At 43.3% G+C, this 18,589-nt stretch overlaps 1 protein-coding gene across 4 annotated transcripts in view; it reads right to left on the bottom strand.

Annotated features, from left to right (window-relative positions):
- The window catches only part of LOC119851431 (zona pellucida binding protein), a 73,000-nt gene extending 55,249 nt beyond the window's left edge, over nucleotides 1-17,751 (bottom strand). The window contains exons 1-3 of one of the 4 annotated variants that reach the window (XM_043508653.1): nucleotides 17,409-17,751; nucleotides 1,995-2,075; nucleotides 314-439 (exon numbers count right to left, since the gene is read on the bottom strand). In XM_043508653.1, coding sequence (XP_043364588.1) covers nucleotides 314-439; nucleotides 1,995-2,075; nucleotides 17,409-17,556 — 355 coding nt within the window. In that variant the 5' untranslated portion in view covers nucleotides 17,557-17,751. The remainder of the gene's footprint in view (nucleotides 1-313; nucleotides 440-1,994; nucleotides 2,076-17,408) is intronic. The other 3 variants (XM_038391247.2, XM_043508654.1, XM_038391246.2) reach the window with 3 other exon arrangements.
- Between the last annotated feature and the right edge of the window lie 838 nt (nucleotides 17,752-18,589).

Here is an 18,589-nt window from a genome sequence, read left to right as displayed (position 1 = left end):
TCAATCTCCCAAGAACAGGGACAAGGGGTGGCATCTTAGTTCCCCACCAAGAAAAGCACAGGACCCACCAGCCTAACATCGGACATCTTGTCAGAACAATTACCTCAATTTCATCTTAAAATTTCTTTTTTACCTTTCCCTTCCACGTACATGGTTTAGGTGCAGTTTTGTTACCCATATTTCTTTTTTAAAAAACTTTTTGAGAAGCAGGAACATCACAAATCCTCTAAGTAATATTCCATCCCAGGTTAGATATCAACACATATACCACCACAGGAAAAATTAAGAATGAAGCAAGAAAACAAATCTCTACCTGCAACAAGGTCACCTCCTGGTCCATGCCATTGGAATACTGGATCAATCAGCTCTGAATTTCGTAGCCGATTTGTTACACATAGAATACGTGGACTGTTGTGATTCAACTTGACATAAATTTTGACTGAAAATACAACATATGGTAATTAACAAGTTTCTTAGGTAATAAATTGTCTGTACAGTCAAGTAAGATAATGACCACAATCTTAAAATGTATGTTTGAAGAATGACCCCAAGATATTGGGATTGGTCCTCTTATCTCCATCACCAGACATGAAATGTTAAAAAGACATTTTTTTCTGTCCTATGTGAAATCAAATGAAAAGCACTGGAGATTTGTTCCAATTCTATTTCATATTCTTCTATAACATCTAGGTCTCTTCTACCTGACTTGATTGAATCCAGTTCTCTAAAAAGAGCAGTACCTCCTAGTGCCCACCAATGACCCTTTTGGCAGAACAGAATATGTTTGCACATCCATCCAATAGGTTCTCACTTGTGGGGTTCTGCAGAGTTTTATTTTGTCTCCCCTAGAGTTCAATTTGTACATAAAGTCAATGTGCAGGGACAGAGAGTAAGCTTGGAGCCTGGGTAATTTTACCATTAGTATTCCAATAGGCTCTTGCAGTTCTAGCTGACCTGTGAAAATGTGGATTGGGGGCCTTCTTTGTGCCCTTTCAAAAACTTAGGTGGAATCATCCATAATTTTAACAGTAAGAGTCTAACTCAGGAGAAGACTGATGTATAGAAAGTACCCACAATCCCACAACAACCTTGAGAAGCTGCTTTCCTGACATTATGTGGCATGGAACATAAACTTTGTTGTGTGTGATAGTACTTCTATTCCACAAAAAATACTACTAGTAATAGTACTTCTATTTGTTGTATGTGTAGTACTTCTATTCCACAAAAAAGAAAGATTTAGTTAAGGTATTAAGGTTGCAAGTATGTTACAGTGAAATCCAGGTAACTCCAAAACATAGTATTACATTTTGTTTACCAAAATTCTATATCTTTTAAATAAACCAAATGTTAGGCTGGGAAATTAACAATTAAAGGATCCAGCTAGTTCTCCAGGGCCATATTACTCACTACCTCCCACTTGGTTTACATTACTCACCCAATCTTAAACTTAATCCTTTAAAATTTGCAAAAAAAAACCAGTCCTAGGTCAAAACACAAATTATAGTGAAATATAAAATCCCATTTCCAATCCAAAGGCACAGGTATCTGGCAAGGTCTGCATCTGAGGGAGAAAGTCACAACTGTTGTGCAAAAACACCAGTGGGAAAAAAAGCACATTGGCCACTGAAGGCTAGACTCTAGGATCAACAGAAGGTCAAGAAGTACCTCTAAACTACAAATCTCATAAATGAAGGCTGGACACACCTGCTTCTCAATGGGAAAAGAATCCATCCCCAGTAGGCTCCAGATCCTTCCCCACAAGACATCTTTCTTTCTTATTTGGATAAAGTATTAGCCAACTCACTCTTATGCAAATCCCTATCTCAGCCACCCAGAAAGAAAGCAACCACACTCCACCATCTGGGTCTGTTAAAAAGGGGATATAGGAGTTGCTTGCTATTAGCATACTAATGGCAAAATAGTGAGCATAGTCCCCATAATTATTATTTTAACCATCAGTAAAAACTAAGGTTTATTATTCCATTTATGAATACCTGGAAATGTGGTTGATCCTACTATTTTCAAATCATTATGTTTTGGATTTGCACTTCCAGAGAATCTCCTTGAAGACTGAACTGTCAAGATATAAAAATTAAAATAAGAATTTAAACTTATCTGGAAAAGTGAACAGTGAATTTATAGGCTGATTTCTAAGCTTTAATAGATGTGTTCTCCTATTATTTGTAGTGGGGTAGCACCATTAATACTAGGTCTGAATAGAACAATTTTATGCAAAAGTACCTCCCATTAAGTCAAATGACTAAGGCACGGATTCATAAAAGCATCCCTATTATACACTGCACTAAAGCACATACTTAATTTTAAGCACATTCTTAAATATTACACAAGTGCATAAGTCCTGTCCAGAATAGGGATAGATTTAAACATGTGCCTTTCAGAACAGGTCCCTTAATCTGTGTACTGACTATTAATGAAACAAGTTTAAACATTTATTTTATTACGGTAATCTCATAATTGGAACCAATCTGAAATAAATGCATACACTACAAATTTAACCATTTTCTGCATATAAGAATGTTGTACACCAAACAGCAATACATAAGAATCAATGCCTGCTCACCTTACGCCAAACTCCCCTTGACTTCTGACTTTCCCAAACAGTAACTTGAATACATTACTGATCTATATTAAGGCACAATTTAACAGCATGTATATTATACCCTGCAACTTTGGTTCCTCATCTCAGGCCCCCATTTCCTCAGCTCTATGTCCCAATCTTCCCACCAGCCCCAAACCCTTTTCCTACCACCTCAGGGAACCCTTCTACATTCCAGTCAAGTTGCTTCCTCCCCCTTGCTCCCTGGGAGCCAGCATGGGGACCACTGAGAGCACAGAAGACCCAGTCTCACTGTTATCAGTTTCTGTTCCTGGCACCCCCAGGCCCCTAATAGTGAGGAGGAATAACTGCAGGGAAAGCCTTGCTCTGCTCAGTCATCCCTGGGCTGGGGCACGCTCAGTACAATCTTTGAAGCATTGCCAAACGTGTTAACGTGAGATTTTCTGGGGCTCATAATTTGGCCAAATTTTGGCAAATTTTCATGGAGATGATCAAGAGTATCCCTGACACAAGGGCAATACCCCATGACAAATCTTGAGTCCCTGCTCCAAAGAATGGGGCACTAGAGCATCTCAATTTAACAGTTTTAAGAATTTTTTAACATAGGCAGAACAATGTATTTTTTCCACTATTCTTGTTCTAAGAAATGGTTGAACCATTTTTGCTAAAATTTTCTAAAACAATTCAAGCTAAGATAGGCATCTGGCATGGAAAATTACAGCCCAAAGGTTAAAGTTTGACAAATTTATAAGAAACTGAAAACAGCATCTTATAGTGGAAAGTGTTGGGCAATTTTAACAACAGGTATCACTACCTACACTGCCTTTCATATACAAACATGACTTTTGGGGGTGGGGGGCAGTAACCACACCATTATAATGAAGGCATTTTTAGTGCTTGTGGCCACAGATTAGCTTAAACTGATTTTTAAAGACAGGATTTTTTCATATTTTCACTTCTTGGTGACACTACAGGGCAGAATTAAGGATGTTTGAATGCCTTAATATTGTATTTCCATATCTTAACATGTTTTTGGATCTCTCTTAAGTATAAGTTTAACTCTCAAATTTCCAATTTGTAATGCTTGGTTTGAGGATAAATTACAACAGCTCTGTATTTTTTTTAAATTACTAATTACTGTTACATACTCTCAGTCTTACCTCCATTTTACCAGTATTTTATCTTGGAATTTCCTTGGTTTATTTTAAAGTTAAAAGCTAATGAACATGAACACTAAATAAGAAATCCAATGAAAATGCTTCCATGTGCTATTTCTAGTTATTTGAAGAGATGTACTGTTAACTTTAAATCTTATTTTAATTTTTGAGAGCAGATTCACTCATATATCAGAGCAGCACAAAGCAGCCAACCCATTTAAACTGGGTTCACAGCAACTTTGCATCACCAGAACAGCACAGAACAGCTGGCTATTATCGTGCAACTGACTTATTGGTTATTGGGCAGTATTAGTGAGACTGGTGCTATGTGAGAGGGGTGAAGGGTGCCCCATATCTGAACCCCTGCGTCTCCACTTCGAAGGTTCCCACTGTATTCCTATGTCAGATCCCCCAGCAGAGTTGTCTGAATGTGCAGTGGAGCTGTGGGAGCAGTGCCTTGAGGAGTTTTCAAATACTGATGCCAAAGCTAGCATGTTGTCTTGGAACTTTTAAAGAGCAGTGACAGTTGGGTCGAAGTAATCTGCCAATAAGAATTCATGGCACATGACTGCAGTCTATCCCATACCACTGACTCCAATGTAGAATCTACTATATTTTCTATGTTTAAATACTCAAACTTAAGGTTGCAATCAGTCCATTAAATTGAATTGAGTCCTTATGGTGGACCAATCCATTCTTAACTCTGAATTTGCCCCTTAGAATTAGAATCAGACTTTTAAAGTAATTTTAACCTGTGTATACTATATATTCAAGCAGAGATATAAAGCAAGTAGGGCTATTGATTAATCACAGTTAACTAACATGACTAACTCAAAAAAATTAACTGTGATTAAAAAAAATTAATCGCAATTATTCGCACTGTTAAACAATAGAATACCAATTGAAATGTATTAAATATTTTTGCATGTTTTTCTACATTTTCAAATATATTGATTTCTATTACAACACAGAATACGAAGTGTAGAGTACTTTGTACTTCTTTATTGTAGTTTTTATTACAAATATTTGCACTGTAAAATTGATAAACAAAAGAAATAGTATTTTTCAATTCATCTCATACAAGTACTGTAGTGCAATCCCTATTGTGAAAGTGTAACTTACAAATGTAGATTTTTTTTCTTTTGGTTACATAACTGCACTTAAAAACAAAACAATGTAAAGCTTTAGAGCCTACAAATCCATTCAATCCTACTTCCTATTCAGCCAATCACTAAATCAAACAAGTTTGTTTACATTTACAGGAGATACTGCCGACTGCTTCTTATTTATGTCACCTAAAAGTGAGAACAGGCATTCACATGGCATTTTTGTAGCCGGCATTGCAAGGTATTTACATGCCAGATATGCTAAACATTCGTATGCCCCTTCATGCTTCAGCCACCGTTCTGGAGGTCATGCTTCCATGCTGGTGATGTTCGTTAAAAAAATGATGAGTTAATTAAATTTGTGACTGAACTCCTTTTGGGAGAATTTTATGTCTCCTGTTCTGTTTTACCCATATTCTGCCATATATTTCATAATATAGCAGTCTCAGATGATGACCCAGCACATAGAATCATAGAATCATAGAATATCAGGGTTGGAAGGGACCCCAGAAGGTCATCTAGTCCAACCCCCTGCTCAAAGCAGGACCAAGTCCCAGTTAAATCATCCCAGCTAGGGCTTTGTCAAGCCTGACCTTAAAAACCTCTAAGGAAGGAGATTCTACCACCTCCCTAGGTAACGCATTCCAGTGTTTCACCACCCTCTTAGTGAAAAAGTTTTTCCTAATATCCAATCTAAACCTCCCCCATTGCAACTTGAGACCATTACTCCTCGTTCTGTCATCTGCTACCATTGAGAACAGTCTAGAGCCATCCTCTTTGAAACCCCCTTTCAGGTAGTTGAAAGCAGCTATCAAATCCCCCCTCATTCTTCTCTTCTGCAGAATAAACAATCCCAGCTCCCTCAGCCTCTCCTCATAAGTCATGTGCTCTAGACCCCTAATCATTTTCGTTGCCCTTCGTTGTACTCTTTCCAATTTATCCACATCCTTCCTGTAGTGTGGGGCCCAAAACTGGACACAGTACTCCAGATGAGGCCTCATCAGTGTCGAATAGAGGGGAACGATCACGTCCCTCGATCTGCTCGCTATGCCCCTACTTATACAACCCAAAATGCCATTGGCCTTCTTGGCAACAAGGGCACACTGCTGACTCATATCCAGCTTCTCGTCCACTGTCACCCCTAGGTCCTTTTCCGCAGAACTGCTGCCGAGCCATTCGGTCCCTAGTCTGTAGCGGTGCATTGGATTCTTCCATCCTAAGTGCAGGACCCTGCATTTATCCTTATTGAACCTCATTAGATTTCTTTTGGCCCAATCCTCCAATTTGTCTAGGTCCTTCTGTATCCTATCCCTCCCCTCCAGCGTATCTACCACTCCTCCCAGTTTAGTATCATCCGCAAATTTGCTGAGAGTGCAATCCACACCATCCTCCAGATCATTTATGAAGATATTGAACAAAACGGGCCCCAGGACCGACCCCTGGGGCACTCCACTTGACACCGGCTGCCAACTAGACATGGAGCCATTGATCACTACCCGTTGAGCCCGACAATCTAGCCAGCTTTCTACCCACCTTATAGTGCATTCATCCAGCCCATACTTCCTTAACTTGCTGACAAGAATGCTGTGGGAGACCGTGTCAAAAGCTTTGCTAAAGTCAAGAAACAATACATCCACTGCTTTCCCTTCATCCACAGAACCAGTAATCTCATCATAAAAGGCGATTAGATTAGTCAGGCATGACCTTCCCTTGGTGAATCCATGCTGACTGTTCCTGATCACTTTCCTCTCCTCTAAGTGCTTCAGGATTGATTCTTTGAGGACCTGCTCCATGATTTTTCCAGGGACTGAGGTGAGGCTGACCGGCCTGTAGTTCCCAGGATCCTCCTTCTTCCCTTTTTTAAAGATGGGCACTACATTAGCCTTTTTCCAGTCATCCGGGACTTCCCCCGTTCGCCACGAGTTTTCAAAGATAATGGCCAAGGGCTCTGCAATCACAGCCGCCAATTCCTTCAGCACTCTCGGATGCAATTCGTCCGGCCCCATGGACTTGTGCACGTCCAGCTTTTCTAAATAGTCCCTAACCACCTCTATCTCTACAGAGGGCTGGCCATCTCTTCCCCATTTTGTGTTGCCCAGCACAGCAGTCTGGGAGCTGACCTTGTTAGTGAAAACAGAGGCAAAAAAAGCATTGAGTACATTAGCTTTTTCCACATCCTCTGTCACTAGCTTGCCTCCCTCATTCAGTAAGGGGCCCACACTTTCCTTGGCTTTCTTCTTGTTGCCAATATACCTGAAGAAACCCTTCTTGTTACTCTTGACATCTCTTGCTAGCTGCAGCTCCAGGTGCGATTTGGCCCTCCTGATATCTTTCCTACATGCCCGAGCAATATTTTTATACTCTTCCCTGGTCATATGTCCAAGCTTCCACTTCTTGTAAGCTTCTTTTTTATGTTTAAGATCCGCTAGGATTTCACCATTAAGCCAAGCTGGTCGCCTGCCATATTTACTATTCTTTCGACTCATCGGGATGGTTTGTCCCTGTAACCTCAACAGGGATTCCTTGAAATACAGCCAGCTCTCCTGGACTCCCTTCCCTTTCATGTTAGTCCCCCAGGGGATCCTGGCCATCTGTTCCCTGAGGGAGTCAAAGTCTGCTTTCCTGAAGTCCAGGGTCCGTATCCTGCTGCTTACCTTTCTTCCCTGCGTCAGGATCCTGAACTCAACCAACTCATGGTCACTGCCTCCCAGATTCCCATCCACTTTTGCTTCCCCCACTAATTCTACCCGGTTTGTGAGCAGCAGGTCAAGAAAAGCGCTCCCCCTAGTTGGCTCCCCTAGCACTTGCACCAGGAAATTGTCCCCTACGCTTTCCAAAAACTTCCTGGATTGTCTATGCACCGCTGTATTGCTCTCCCAGCAGATATCAGGAAAATTAAAGTCACCCATGAGAATCAGGGCATGCGATCTAGTAGCTTCCTTGAGTTGCCGGAAGAAAGCCTCATCCACCTCATCCCCCTGGTCCGGTGGTCTATAGCAGACTCCCACCATGACATCACTCTTGTTGCACACACTTCTAAACTTAATCCAGAGACACTCAGGTTTTTCCACAGTTTCGTACCGGAGCTCTGAGCAGTCATACTGCTCCCTTACATACAGTGCTACTCCCCCACCTTTTCTGCCCTGCCTGTCCTTCCTGAACAGTTTATAACCATCCATGACTGTACTCCAGTCATGTGAGTTATCCCACCAAGTCTCTGTTATTCCAATCACGTCATAATTCCTTGACATCACCAGGACCTCCAGTTCTCCCTGCTTGTTTCCAAGGCTTTGTGCATTTGTATATAAGCACTTGAGATAACCTGTTGATCGCCCCTCATTCCCAGTATGAGGCAGGAGCCCTCCCCTCACAGACCTTCCTGCCTGTGCTTCCTCCCGGTATCCCGCTTTCCCACTTACCTCAGGGCTTTGGTCTCCTTCCCCCGGTGAACCTAGTTTAAAGCCCTCCTCACTAGGTTAGCCAGCCTGCTGGCAAAGATGTTCTTCCCTCTCTTCGTAAGATGGAGCCCGTCTCTGCCCAGCACTCCTCCTTCATGGAACACCATCCCATGGTCAAAGAATCCAAAGCCTTCTCTCCGACACCACCTGCGTAGCCATTCATTGACCTCCACGATTCGACGGTCCCTACCCAGGCCTTTTCCTTCCACGGGGAGGATGGACGAGAACACCACTTGCGCCTCCAACTCCTTTATCCTTCTTCCCAGAGCCACGTAGTCCGCAGTGATCCGCTCAAGGTCATTCTTGGCAGTATCATTGGTGCCCACGTGGAGAAGCAGGAAGGGGTAGCGATCCGAGGGCTTGATGAGTCTCGGCAGTCTCTCCGTCACATCACGAATCTTAGCCCCTGGCAAGCAGCAGACTTCTCGGTTTTCCCGGTCAGGGCGGCAGATAGATGCCTCAGTCCCCCGGAGGAGAGAGTCCCCGACCACCACCACCCGCCTTCTCCTCTTGGGAGTGGTGGTCGTGGAACCCCCAACCTCAGGACATCGCATCTCATGCCTCCCAACCAGCCGAGTCTCCTTCCGCTTTCTCCCCCCAGACATATCATCTGGTCCACTCTCCGCATTGGTACCTGTGGAGAGAACATGAAAGCGGTTAGTTACCTGTGTCTGTGTTACTGGAACCCGGACATTCCGCTTACCTCTTCTGGAGGTCACATGTTGCCAAGCTTCTTCACTGGCCTCTTGGCTCCTCTGTGCAACCTGCTCTACATCTTTAGAGCTTTGTGCCCCTAGAAGGCTATCCTGAGTTTGGTCCAGAAAATCCTCAGTCTCTCGTATACAACGCAGGGTCGTTACCTGTTGCTCCAGACCTTCAATCTTCTCTTCCAATATGGAGACCAGCTTGCACTTTGTACAGACAAAGTCGCTTCTGTCCTGTGGAAGAAAGACAAACATGGCACATCCAGTGCAGGTCACAACAGCTGAATTCCCCCCTTCCATATCACCTACCTACTACGGAGCTTCCTCAGAGACGTTGGCAAGATGTAAGCCTCACTGGGCTCACTCCAGGCGAACATGTTGTTTGATTTACGAACACTGTCACTGCAGATTTGACAAAACGCAAAGAAGGTACCAATGTGAGATTTCTAAAAATAGCTACAGCAGTCGACCCAAGGTTTAAGAATCTGAAGTGCCTTTCCAAATCTGAGAGGGATGAGGTGTGGAGCATGCTTTCAGAAGTCTTAAAAGAGCAACATTTTGATGCAAAAACTACAGAACCTGAACCACCAAAAAAGAAAATCAACCTTCTGCTGGTGGCATCTGACTCAGACGATGAAAATGAACATGCATCGGTCCGCTCTGCTTTAGATCGTTATCGAGCAGAAGCCATCATCAGCATGGACGCATATATTCTGGAATGGTGGTTGAAGCATGAAGGGACATATGAATCTTCAGTGCATCTGGCACGTAAATATCTTGCGACCCCAGTTACAACAGTGCCATGTGAACGCCTGTTCTCACTTTCAGGTGACACTGTAAACAAGAAGCAGGTAGCATTATGTCCTGCAAATGTAACCAAACTTGTCTGTCTGAGCGATTGGCTGAAGTAGGACCGAGTGGACTTGCAGGCTCTAAAGTCTGACATTGTTTTATTTTTAATGCAGTTTTTTTGTACATAATTCTACATTTGTAAGTTCAACTTTCATGATAAAGAGATTGCACTACAGTACTTATATTAGGTGAATTGAAATATACAATTTGTTTTGTTTTTTACAGTGCAAATATTTGTAATCAAAAATAAATATAAATTGAGCACTGTACGTTTTGTATTCGGTGTTGTAATTGAAATCAATATATTTAAAAATGTAGAAAACATCCAAAAATATTTAAATAAATGGTATTATATTATTGTTTAACAATGCGATTAATCGCTTGATTGATTTTTATAATCGTGCAATTAATCGCAATTAATTTTTTAAATTGCTTGACAGCCCTAAAAGCAAGTTTTATGAGAAACAATCAGGTCTGACAGAAATATAAAACTTCTGAAGGAAAGACAAAAAAATATAGTCAGTCATTCTAGTACAAGTCAGACAAGCCTTTCTGTTGTACACCTGCTGGAATCAGAAATAAGCAAGGGTACACGGTTAACATTCTTGTTAGGCTTTGGTTTCCCATTATTCTATGTTGTCTCCACCTATTGTTTGGAAACAACATAACCGTACAATGATGTAAGGATATGTACCGGTATATAATTTTAAATTAGGCACATTACTTGAAAACTTGAAGAGAAGTTAAATTAAGAAATAAGAATACTTAACACAATGTAGAAGTTTAGCAAAAATATTGAAAATTTGAATACATCATTTATATAAATATTAATACAATGTTATCAAAATTATCCAAAGTAATTATAGTTTTAGTACAAATAATTTGCTGCGAAGAACAAGCAGTTAAACTGGTCATCGAATTTTTTTTTGCAGTGTTGATCCCAAGACATGAGACAAAGTGAGTGAGAACATCTTTTACTAGACAAACTTCCACCAACAGAGAAGTTGTTCCAATAGAAAGTATTACATCACCAACCTTGTGTGTCTCATATCATATTTTAGAAGACATTGTACAATGCAACATTTGACAGTAAAGATTAACAACATGCACCATTTCGTTCCCCTATATTCTCAAAGTAAAAGCAATGATGAATAAATGGATTACTCTGTAGGAAAACAGTCACATGTGGAAGGTACTTGTCAGGGACATAGGAGATTTGGGTTCAACTCCCAGCTCTCCCATAGGTAGAATATGGCTAATAATACTTCACCACATAAGGTAGCTGTGAACATAAATACTTGGGAGGAACTCAGATCTTGCCACGATGGGAGCCAGATAAGAATGTGAGATACCATCTTTCAACAAATTTGTCTATGTGTCATCTCAGAAGGTAAGCACAACTCTCCATAGAGATGTGCTCAGGCAGTAGAAAGCAACAATCTGTCTTCCCTTGGAATTTGTCATTCAAAAATGCAGTCATAGCCATCACAGAGTAGACACATTCCTGATGAACTTCTGTGATTAATAGTTCCATTAATTTTGCAATAGTTCTTTATACTTTGTCACTTTCACACTTTGCTTGAAAGGATCACCATGTCAAATAAATTTCCCTTCTCCCAAAAAGACATCCTGAAGGATTTCAGCCTTCTTTACACCACTGTTAAATTTAGGTCTCTTAGAATACTGTTGCACATATACAAGAGCTGAAATCAATCTTCGCATTAAAACTGGACCTCCAAAGAACAGAGGACCAGATTCTCAGACAATGTAAATAAGAACAAGTGCTTTGACTTCAATGAAGCTATGCTAGTTTACATCAATTCATAATATGACCCAAGGACTACAGTGATTTTTATGAACTCCTTTTGCCTATCCTATATAATGTATAATTTGGCTTGGACAGATTAAGAACATTTTATGGACTGACACCGGTTAATTTATATGCCATGATTAAACTTTTTAATTTTGATTTAAGTAGAGCAGTAGAATATAAAGTAGGAATGGATGAATCCAGGGTTTTTATTTGTTTTTTTCTTTCCTCTGGAATAGCAAGTCTGGACCTAAATAAAACAATATCTGACATCACTGGCTAACTTGCACAATAGGATGAACATAAAAAATTATAAGCAGCTGAAAACAGGATTATAACAAACACTCAGGCAAACTTCACTATAGCTAAGGCCCTACCAAATTCACGGCTATGAAAAATGCATCACGAAATGTGAAATCTGTTATTTTGTGTACTTTTACCCTATACTATACAGATTTCACAGGGGAGACCAGCATTTCTCAAACTGGGGGTCCCAACCCGAAAGGGAGTTTGCAATGTTATTTGGTGTGTGTGTGGTGGGGGGGGTTTCGTGGTATTGCCACCGTTATTTCTGCGCTGCCTACAGAGCTCGATGGCCAGAGAGTGTCAGCTGCTGGCCAGGTACCAGATCTGAAGGCAGCAGCAGCGCAAAAGTAAGGGTGGCAATACCACGACCCCCGCCCCACATAATCTTGCAACCCACTCCCACAACCTGCTTTTGGGTCAGGCCCCCTACAGTTACAACACTGTGAAATTTCAGATTTAAATATCTAAAATCATGAAATTTACAATTTTTAAAATCCTATGACCGTGAAATTGACCAAAATGGACTGTGAATTTGGTAGGGTCTTAACTACAGTGAATACTCCTGATTGAATTATACATACACACATTTTTCTTTAAGCAAGCTCTATGGGCAAGTTAGAGATTAGTTATAATAGCAGCTGCAGTTCTAATATCACAATAATGCCATACTAGCAATAGGGAAAGCTGCCAGCAGAGAAGTACCTTGGTGGTAAACACTTTCTCTTTTGTTTGCTTCCTATGGTTGTATGAGAACATTACCCAAGAAGTTTTCACTTTTAACTTTTCAATGCTGACAACTTTATTGACTTGATATTCAAATTTATTGATAGACTGACACCTGTTCACAGAACTCCTCTGAAAGAGCTGCTTAACAATGCTTAAAATTACAATACATATTTTTTTCGAGGATTCCTCTATGTCCCTGTCGGAACCCAAAGAACAAACAAACAAACAAACAAACACACACACACACACACACACACACACACACACACACAATCATCTTAGATTTATATCTCGAAGCACCACCTTTGCCCGTCTGGGCAAACAAGAGACTGGAATCAAACTAGAGTCCTTCATATGTTAGGGCAGAGCAAAATAATATAACAATCCCAGTGTGAAAGAAATGTTCCACATAGCTGTGAAAAGCCACTAAAACTCATTTAGATGTTTCATTGCATATATGCAGCTAGAAAGATGGAAAATGACAAGCTGAAAACAGATATATAGTATTGATAGGGGGATGTTCTTGCTGTACTTAATGAATACAATCCTGGGGAGAATATTTTACATTAATATATTACACCCAAAGATGGAGCTCTTGAACCAAAAAATTGAAAAAAGTAGAAGTTATACAGTTGTGTATCAGGGCGTATAACACAAAGATTCTAGAATTATCTGATTCTCCCTCAGAACAGGAGATAATTTAGACCAGCGGTGGGCAAACATTTTGGCCCAAGGGCCACATCTGGGAATAGAAATTGTATGGTGGTCCATGAATGCTCACAAAATTGGGGTTGGGGTGCGGGAGGGGGTGAGGGCTCTGGTTGGGGGTGCAGGTTCTGGGGTGAGGACAGAAATGAGTTCAGAGTGAGGGAGGGGCTCTGGGTTGGGGAGTGGGGTGGGGGGCCAGGGCTCTGGCGGGGGGCTTGGGCTCTGGGGTGGGGCTGGGGATGAGGAGTTTGGGGTGTAGGAGGGTGCTCTGGGCTGAGGGGTTTGGAGGGCAGGAGGGGGATCAGGGCAGGGGTCTGGGAAGGGGTGTATGCTCCGGCTGGGGGTGCAGGCTCTGGGGTCGGGCTGGAGATGAGGGGTTTGGGGTGAAGGAAGGTGCTTGGGATTGAGGGGTTCAGAGGACAGGAGGGAGATCAGAGCAGGGGGTTGGGGAGAGGTTCAGGGGTGCAGGTTCCGGGCAGCACTTACCTCAAGGGGCTCCCAGAAGCAGCAGCATGTCCCTTCTCCAGCTCCTACATGGAGATGTGGCCAGGTGGCTCTGCACGCTGCCCCATCCGCAGGCACCACCCCTGCAGCTCCCATTGGCCACGGTTCCTAGCCGTGGTTCACTTGGGGTGGGGGCAGTGTGCAGAGCGTAGCCCCCTGGCTGCCCCTACACATAGGAGCCAGAGCAGGGCCATGACGCTGCTTCCGGGAGCCACGTAGAGCACTGGAGCACCGGAGTGGGGCAAGCCCCAGAACCCGCTCTGCAGCAGGAGCTCGAGGGACAGCTTAAAATGGCTGGCGGCCCACAGTTTGCCCACTCCTGATTTAGACCGTCAAGAGCCATGCTGTGTGCCAGATTTTGAAAACATGCCTTAGCTTTTGTTCCTTCAGTTGTTTGCAGGTGCATCTTAGTCATTTTGATGTCTAAGCCCCAACTTCATACATTGCATATTTTTTGACAACCTTTGAACCACATTTGTCTAAGTTATTCTTCTCCAGCTTTTTTCTGGTTTCCTACTTTATTTGAATTCCTTTTCCCTCCTCCTGATCTCCATGAACCCAAATGCTCTTACTGCAATAGTCTGGAGCACAGAATCCTCTTCGCACTCTCACTTCCAATTGGATTCATTAAAATTGGATAGGTTGAACAATTCAAGTTAACTTTAGTCACAGAAAGTGAAAAACTAAAGTTTAATGAAAGCTACCACGCACTGCAGAAAGGACAACGAAGTTCACTGTGGAAAAGTCATGGAAGCAATTTTAAATTTGCCTTTTTGTTAAAAACAATCTTTGAGCATCCCCAACCCAATCCAGATTCTAAACTTTACAGGAAATGCAGAAGCTTTTAAGTTTTATCCATCCTAAAAAAGTGAACTGAGAGTTCTGAAACAGCTCCTAAGACAATTTTCAAAGCAATTTGCCTTGTAATATCTGTGGAATGCCACTACTACACTAGAAACCTCAGAGGGCCTGATTTTCCACTGCCTTATACTGTACCATCTCTGACTTCCTCAATCATGGGACCAGCCTGATACAACATAACCCCCAACACTAAGTTTTTGCAGCCTGCGTGGGACCATTGGAGCAGGTAGTGATCACTGAGGTGCTGGGGGCTCATTGGCCATGCAAAGAGGAATCCACACCACCTGAATTCACTGATGAAAAATTCACTGGGGAAATTCTTAGGACAGCAAATCCAACAGCATTGTGACTGCTTTGTGCCTCCAAAGCAAGACCAAGGATCTATCACAGTAAGTGCAATATGGATAAAATACTAGCAGTCTGCTTTGGAAGCATTTTAAACCCACTCTGTACTCACTTTACACAAGTGTAAATACTACACAACATGAAAGGCGGTAGGGAATCTGGCTCAGTTTCCCTGATACTTTTCTGTAGGGGGCAAATTCCAACTCTTGACCAAAAGTGACAGATGGATTCCCCCAATATCTTATAGACCAGGTCTATCTGTGTGGAGGCCCTGCATCTCGAAACTAGTTCCTCTATCCTTCTCCTGCTTCCAGACAGTAGAGCAATGATGTTGTCACAAAACCAAGGCTTCTCCTGACAGTTGCTGTCCCTAGAATCTTACCTTGACATGGAGGGAACACTAATAAAACACAGGGTATATAATGTAATTCTATCAACCCTATAAAATATTATTATTAATTCTGCAGTCTCAGAACAAAAACTAAGATCAAATAGTAAAATTAATCAACTTTAAAACAATTAATCAAAACATTAAATTTGGTCTGAAAATGGTAGTGGCAAAAAATAGAGTTTAAAGATGTGTTTTGAATAATTAAACAATTTATTAACTGATAAAATATTATTACTAGAATGCTAAATTGAAAGAGCTTCAGTTTATTTAGAAATGAAAGTTCTTTGAACTGATGGAAAATGTTGGCACAAGACCATGGTAATTACTACAACATTTTAATTATGTTTTGAAATGATTCTGTAGAGATTTCTGCAGCAAAAATATATAGTTAGCTAGTTTACTTACTCTAATATTCAAGTATTTTCCTTGTGATTTTAATTACAAATGGTATTTCTCAGCTGTCTGCTGATGGAAATGATTATGCAGAAATGCTATCATTTTAGCAATAGAAGTATGAAAGCGCAGTGGGAGAGACTGAAATCCAGTTTCCATTCTGCTCTAACAGTTTAATGATAAGAATTCTTGTACTTAAAATGTTTAATTAAAAAAAAATCTATAAATCTCTCTTTTGATTGCTACTCAACTACTAAAACAGTTTGTATATTAGTTTGGAGTCCCGTCCATAGCACTGTAAGAAAGCTAGTGTCAAAAATGACAGGTTTCAGAGCAGCAGCCGTGTTAGTCTGTATTCGCAAAAAGAAAAGAATTACTCGTGGCACCTTAGAGACTAACAAATTTATTAGAGCATAAGCTTTCGTGAGCTACAGCTCACTTCATCGGATGCATTTGGTGGAAAAAGCAGAGGAGAGATTTATATACACACTGTGTGTGTGTGTGTGTGTGTGTGTGTGTGTGTGTGTGTGTGTGTGTGTGTGTGTGTGTGTGTGTGTGTGTGTGTGTGTGTGTGTGTGTGTGTGTGTGTGTGTGTGTGTGTGTGTGTGTGTGTGAGAGAGAGAGAGAGAGAGAGAGAGAGAGAGAGAGAGAATCTCTCCTCTGCTTTTTCCACCAAATGCATCCGATGAAGTGAGCTGTAGCTCACGAAAGCTTATGCTCTAATAAATTTGTTAGTCTCTAAGGTGCCACGAGTACTCCTTTTCTTAGTGTCAAAAATGACATCACATTTCAGTGAGATGGACACCCCAGGAAGATAGCTCAAATATGCACACTGTAATTAAGACATTTTAAAGAAACATTTCACCCTTCACTATGGCAGGTGTGTCATATCTTTGGACTTTCTAGATGGCTTGGCCTGACTAAAGTTTTTTCTTTAAAAATATAAAAGGAACAGAGAGTTATGCCTTTCAGTAAACTGGAGACAAAAAAATTCTTCGAAGTTCTTTGTCCTCTTAAAGCAACCTACACTCAGTTGCCATCAGCGGCTCCCCCTGTAATACATGGGGCTCGTTATCTGCAATAGTTTCATTATCTATCATGTAATATTTAAAGTTGCTGAATTTATTGTCAGGTTTCAGAGTAGCAGCCGGGTTAGTCTGTTTCCGCAAAGGGAAAAGGCGGACTTGTGGCACCTTAGAGACTAACCAATTTATTTGAGCATAAACATTTGAGCACTTCATCGGATGAAGTGAGCTGCAGCTCAGGGAAGCTTGTGCTCAAATAAATTGGTTAGGGTCTAAGGTGCCACAAGTCCTCCTGTTCCTTTCGTGACTGTCTGGTGTTATTCTGTTGTATTAATTATGACTATCCACGAATTATTATGTTACTTATTTATTTGCACCCGCGTTATTGCAGCATTTAGGACCAAGACATTGGCGGGGGGGGGGGGGGGGGATGAAGATCCCGCCTCTCGCCGGCGGCGCCAATGCTGGGGGTGGGGGAAGGTACCTGCGGGGGGTCTCTGAAGCAGGAGGAAGAGGAACGTGACGCCGAGCGCTGGAAGGCGGAAGGCCGAGGAGGGAAAAGCTCCCACCCGTCGCCTCCTCCTCCAACCCCGGCCCCGCCGGCGCGCAGCCCCGGGGGGCGAGTCCGCCATCCCTAAAGCCCCGCTCGGTCCTGTGCCTCGCCCCGCGCGGCGGCCCTAACAGTTCGTTAGCCGGCGTCGAACCCCGGCGGCGTCACGCTGGCGCTGGAGCGCGCGGGGAAGAGGGCCGCGCAGCGAAGCGGCCGAGGCCCGGCGGCGGCGCGTGCCGACCCCGCTTCCGCTCGTCAGTTCCGCTCCGTCCCCTGCCGGCGCGTGGGCGCCGCCGCCGCCGGGCTCGAGGCGCGAAGCCGCCGGAGATTTACTGTGAGGGCCTGAAGCCGACGGCTCGTCCTGGCGCGCGGGCCGGGGAGGCCGCCGTACGCTGTGACCTTCCGTGACCAAGTGGGGGGGGGCCGGGGCCGGGGCCGGGGCCGGGGCTCGTGCTCGCGGCCCAGCCCGCCCTTGGCCGGTGGTGCCAGCGCAGTGGGGCGCGCCCCGCGCGAGCGGGACGGAGCCGCCCAAGGCCCCGCGTCTCTGCAGCCAGGCTTTGACGTGGCTCCCCTGCCGGGCCCGGGAAGGCTCTGTGGGAAGCAAAGCTGATCTTGGCAGGGGAACAGATTCGCGAGCGCGGCTGGCGAGTGGGCCCCAGGGCCGGATTAACTTTTTGTGGGCCTGGCTCCGACACACGTTTGTGTGCGCCCCCGGGGAGCGATTGTAAAAGGGGCGGGGAGCCAAAGCCCGGCGGGGCGGCAGCTCGGGTTGGTCCCTGGGGCAAGGGAGGGGCCGGGGTAAACTACAAGCGCAGAGGCGGTAAACAGGATTCCCCCTCCCCCCCCCAGTCCCTGCCCACCCCGAGCGGGTACCTACCTTCATAGGTATCATCATAGAATATCAGGGTTGGAAGGGACCTCAGGAGGTCATCTAGTCCAACCCCCTGCTCAAAGCAGGAACAATCCCCATTTTTTTTGCCCCAGATCCCTAAATGGCCCTCTCCAGGATTGAACTCACAACCCTGGGTTTACCAGGCTAATGCTCAAACCACTGAGCTATCCCTCTCCCTGGTTCAAGCCCATTCTCTTCCCCTCTCTCTGCCCTGAGCTGCTCC

Source organism: Dermochelys coriacea, chromosome 2, assembly GCF_009764565.3.
Source record: "Dermochelys coriacea isolate rDerCor1 chromosome 2, rDerCor1.pri.v4, whole genome shotgun sequence".
In the NCBI taxonomy this organism is placed as follows: domain Eukaryota; kingdom Metazoa; phylum Chordata; order Testudines; family Dermochelyidae; genus Dermochelys; species Dermochelys coriacea.
Note: the sequence above shows the minus strand (reverse complement) of the source record. Positions and strands in the feature narration are given on the sequence as shown.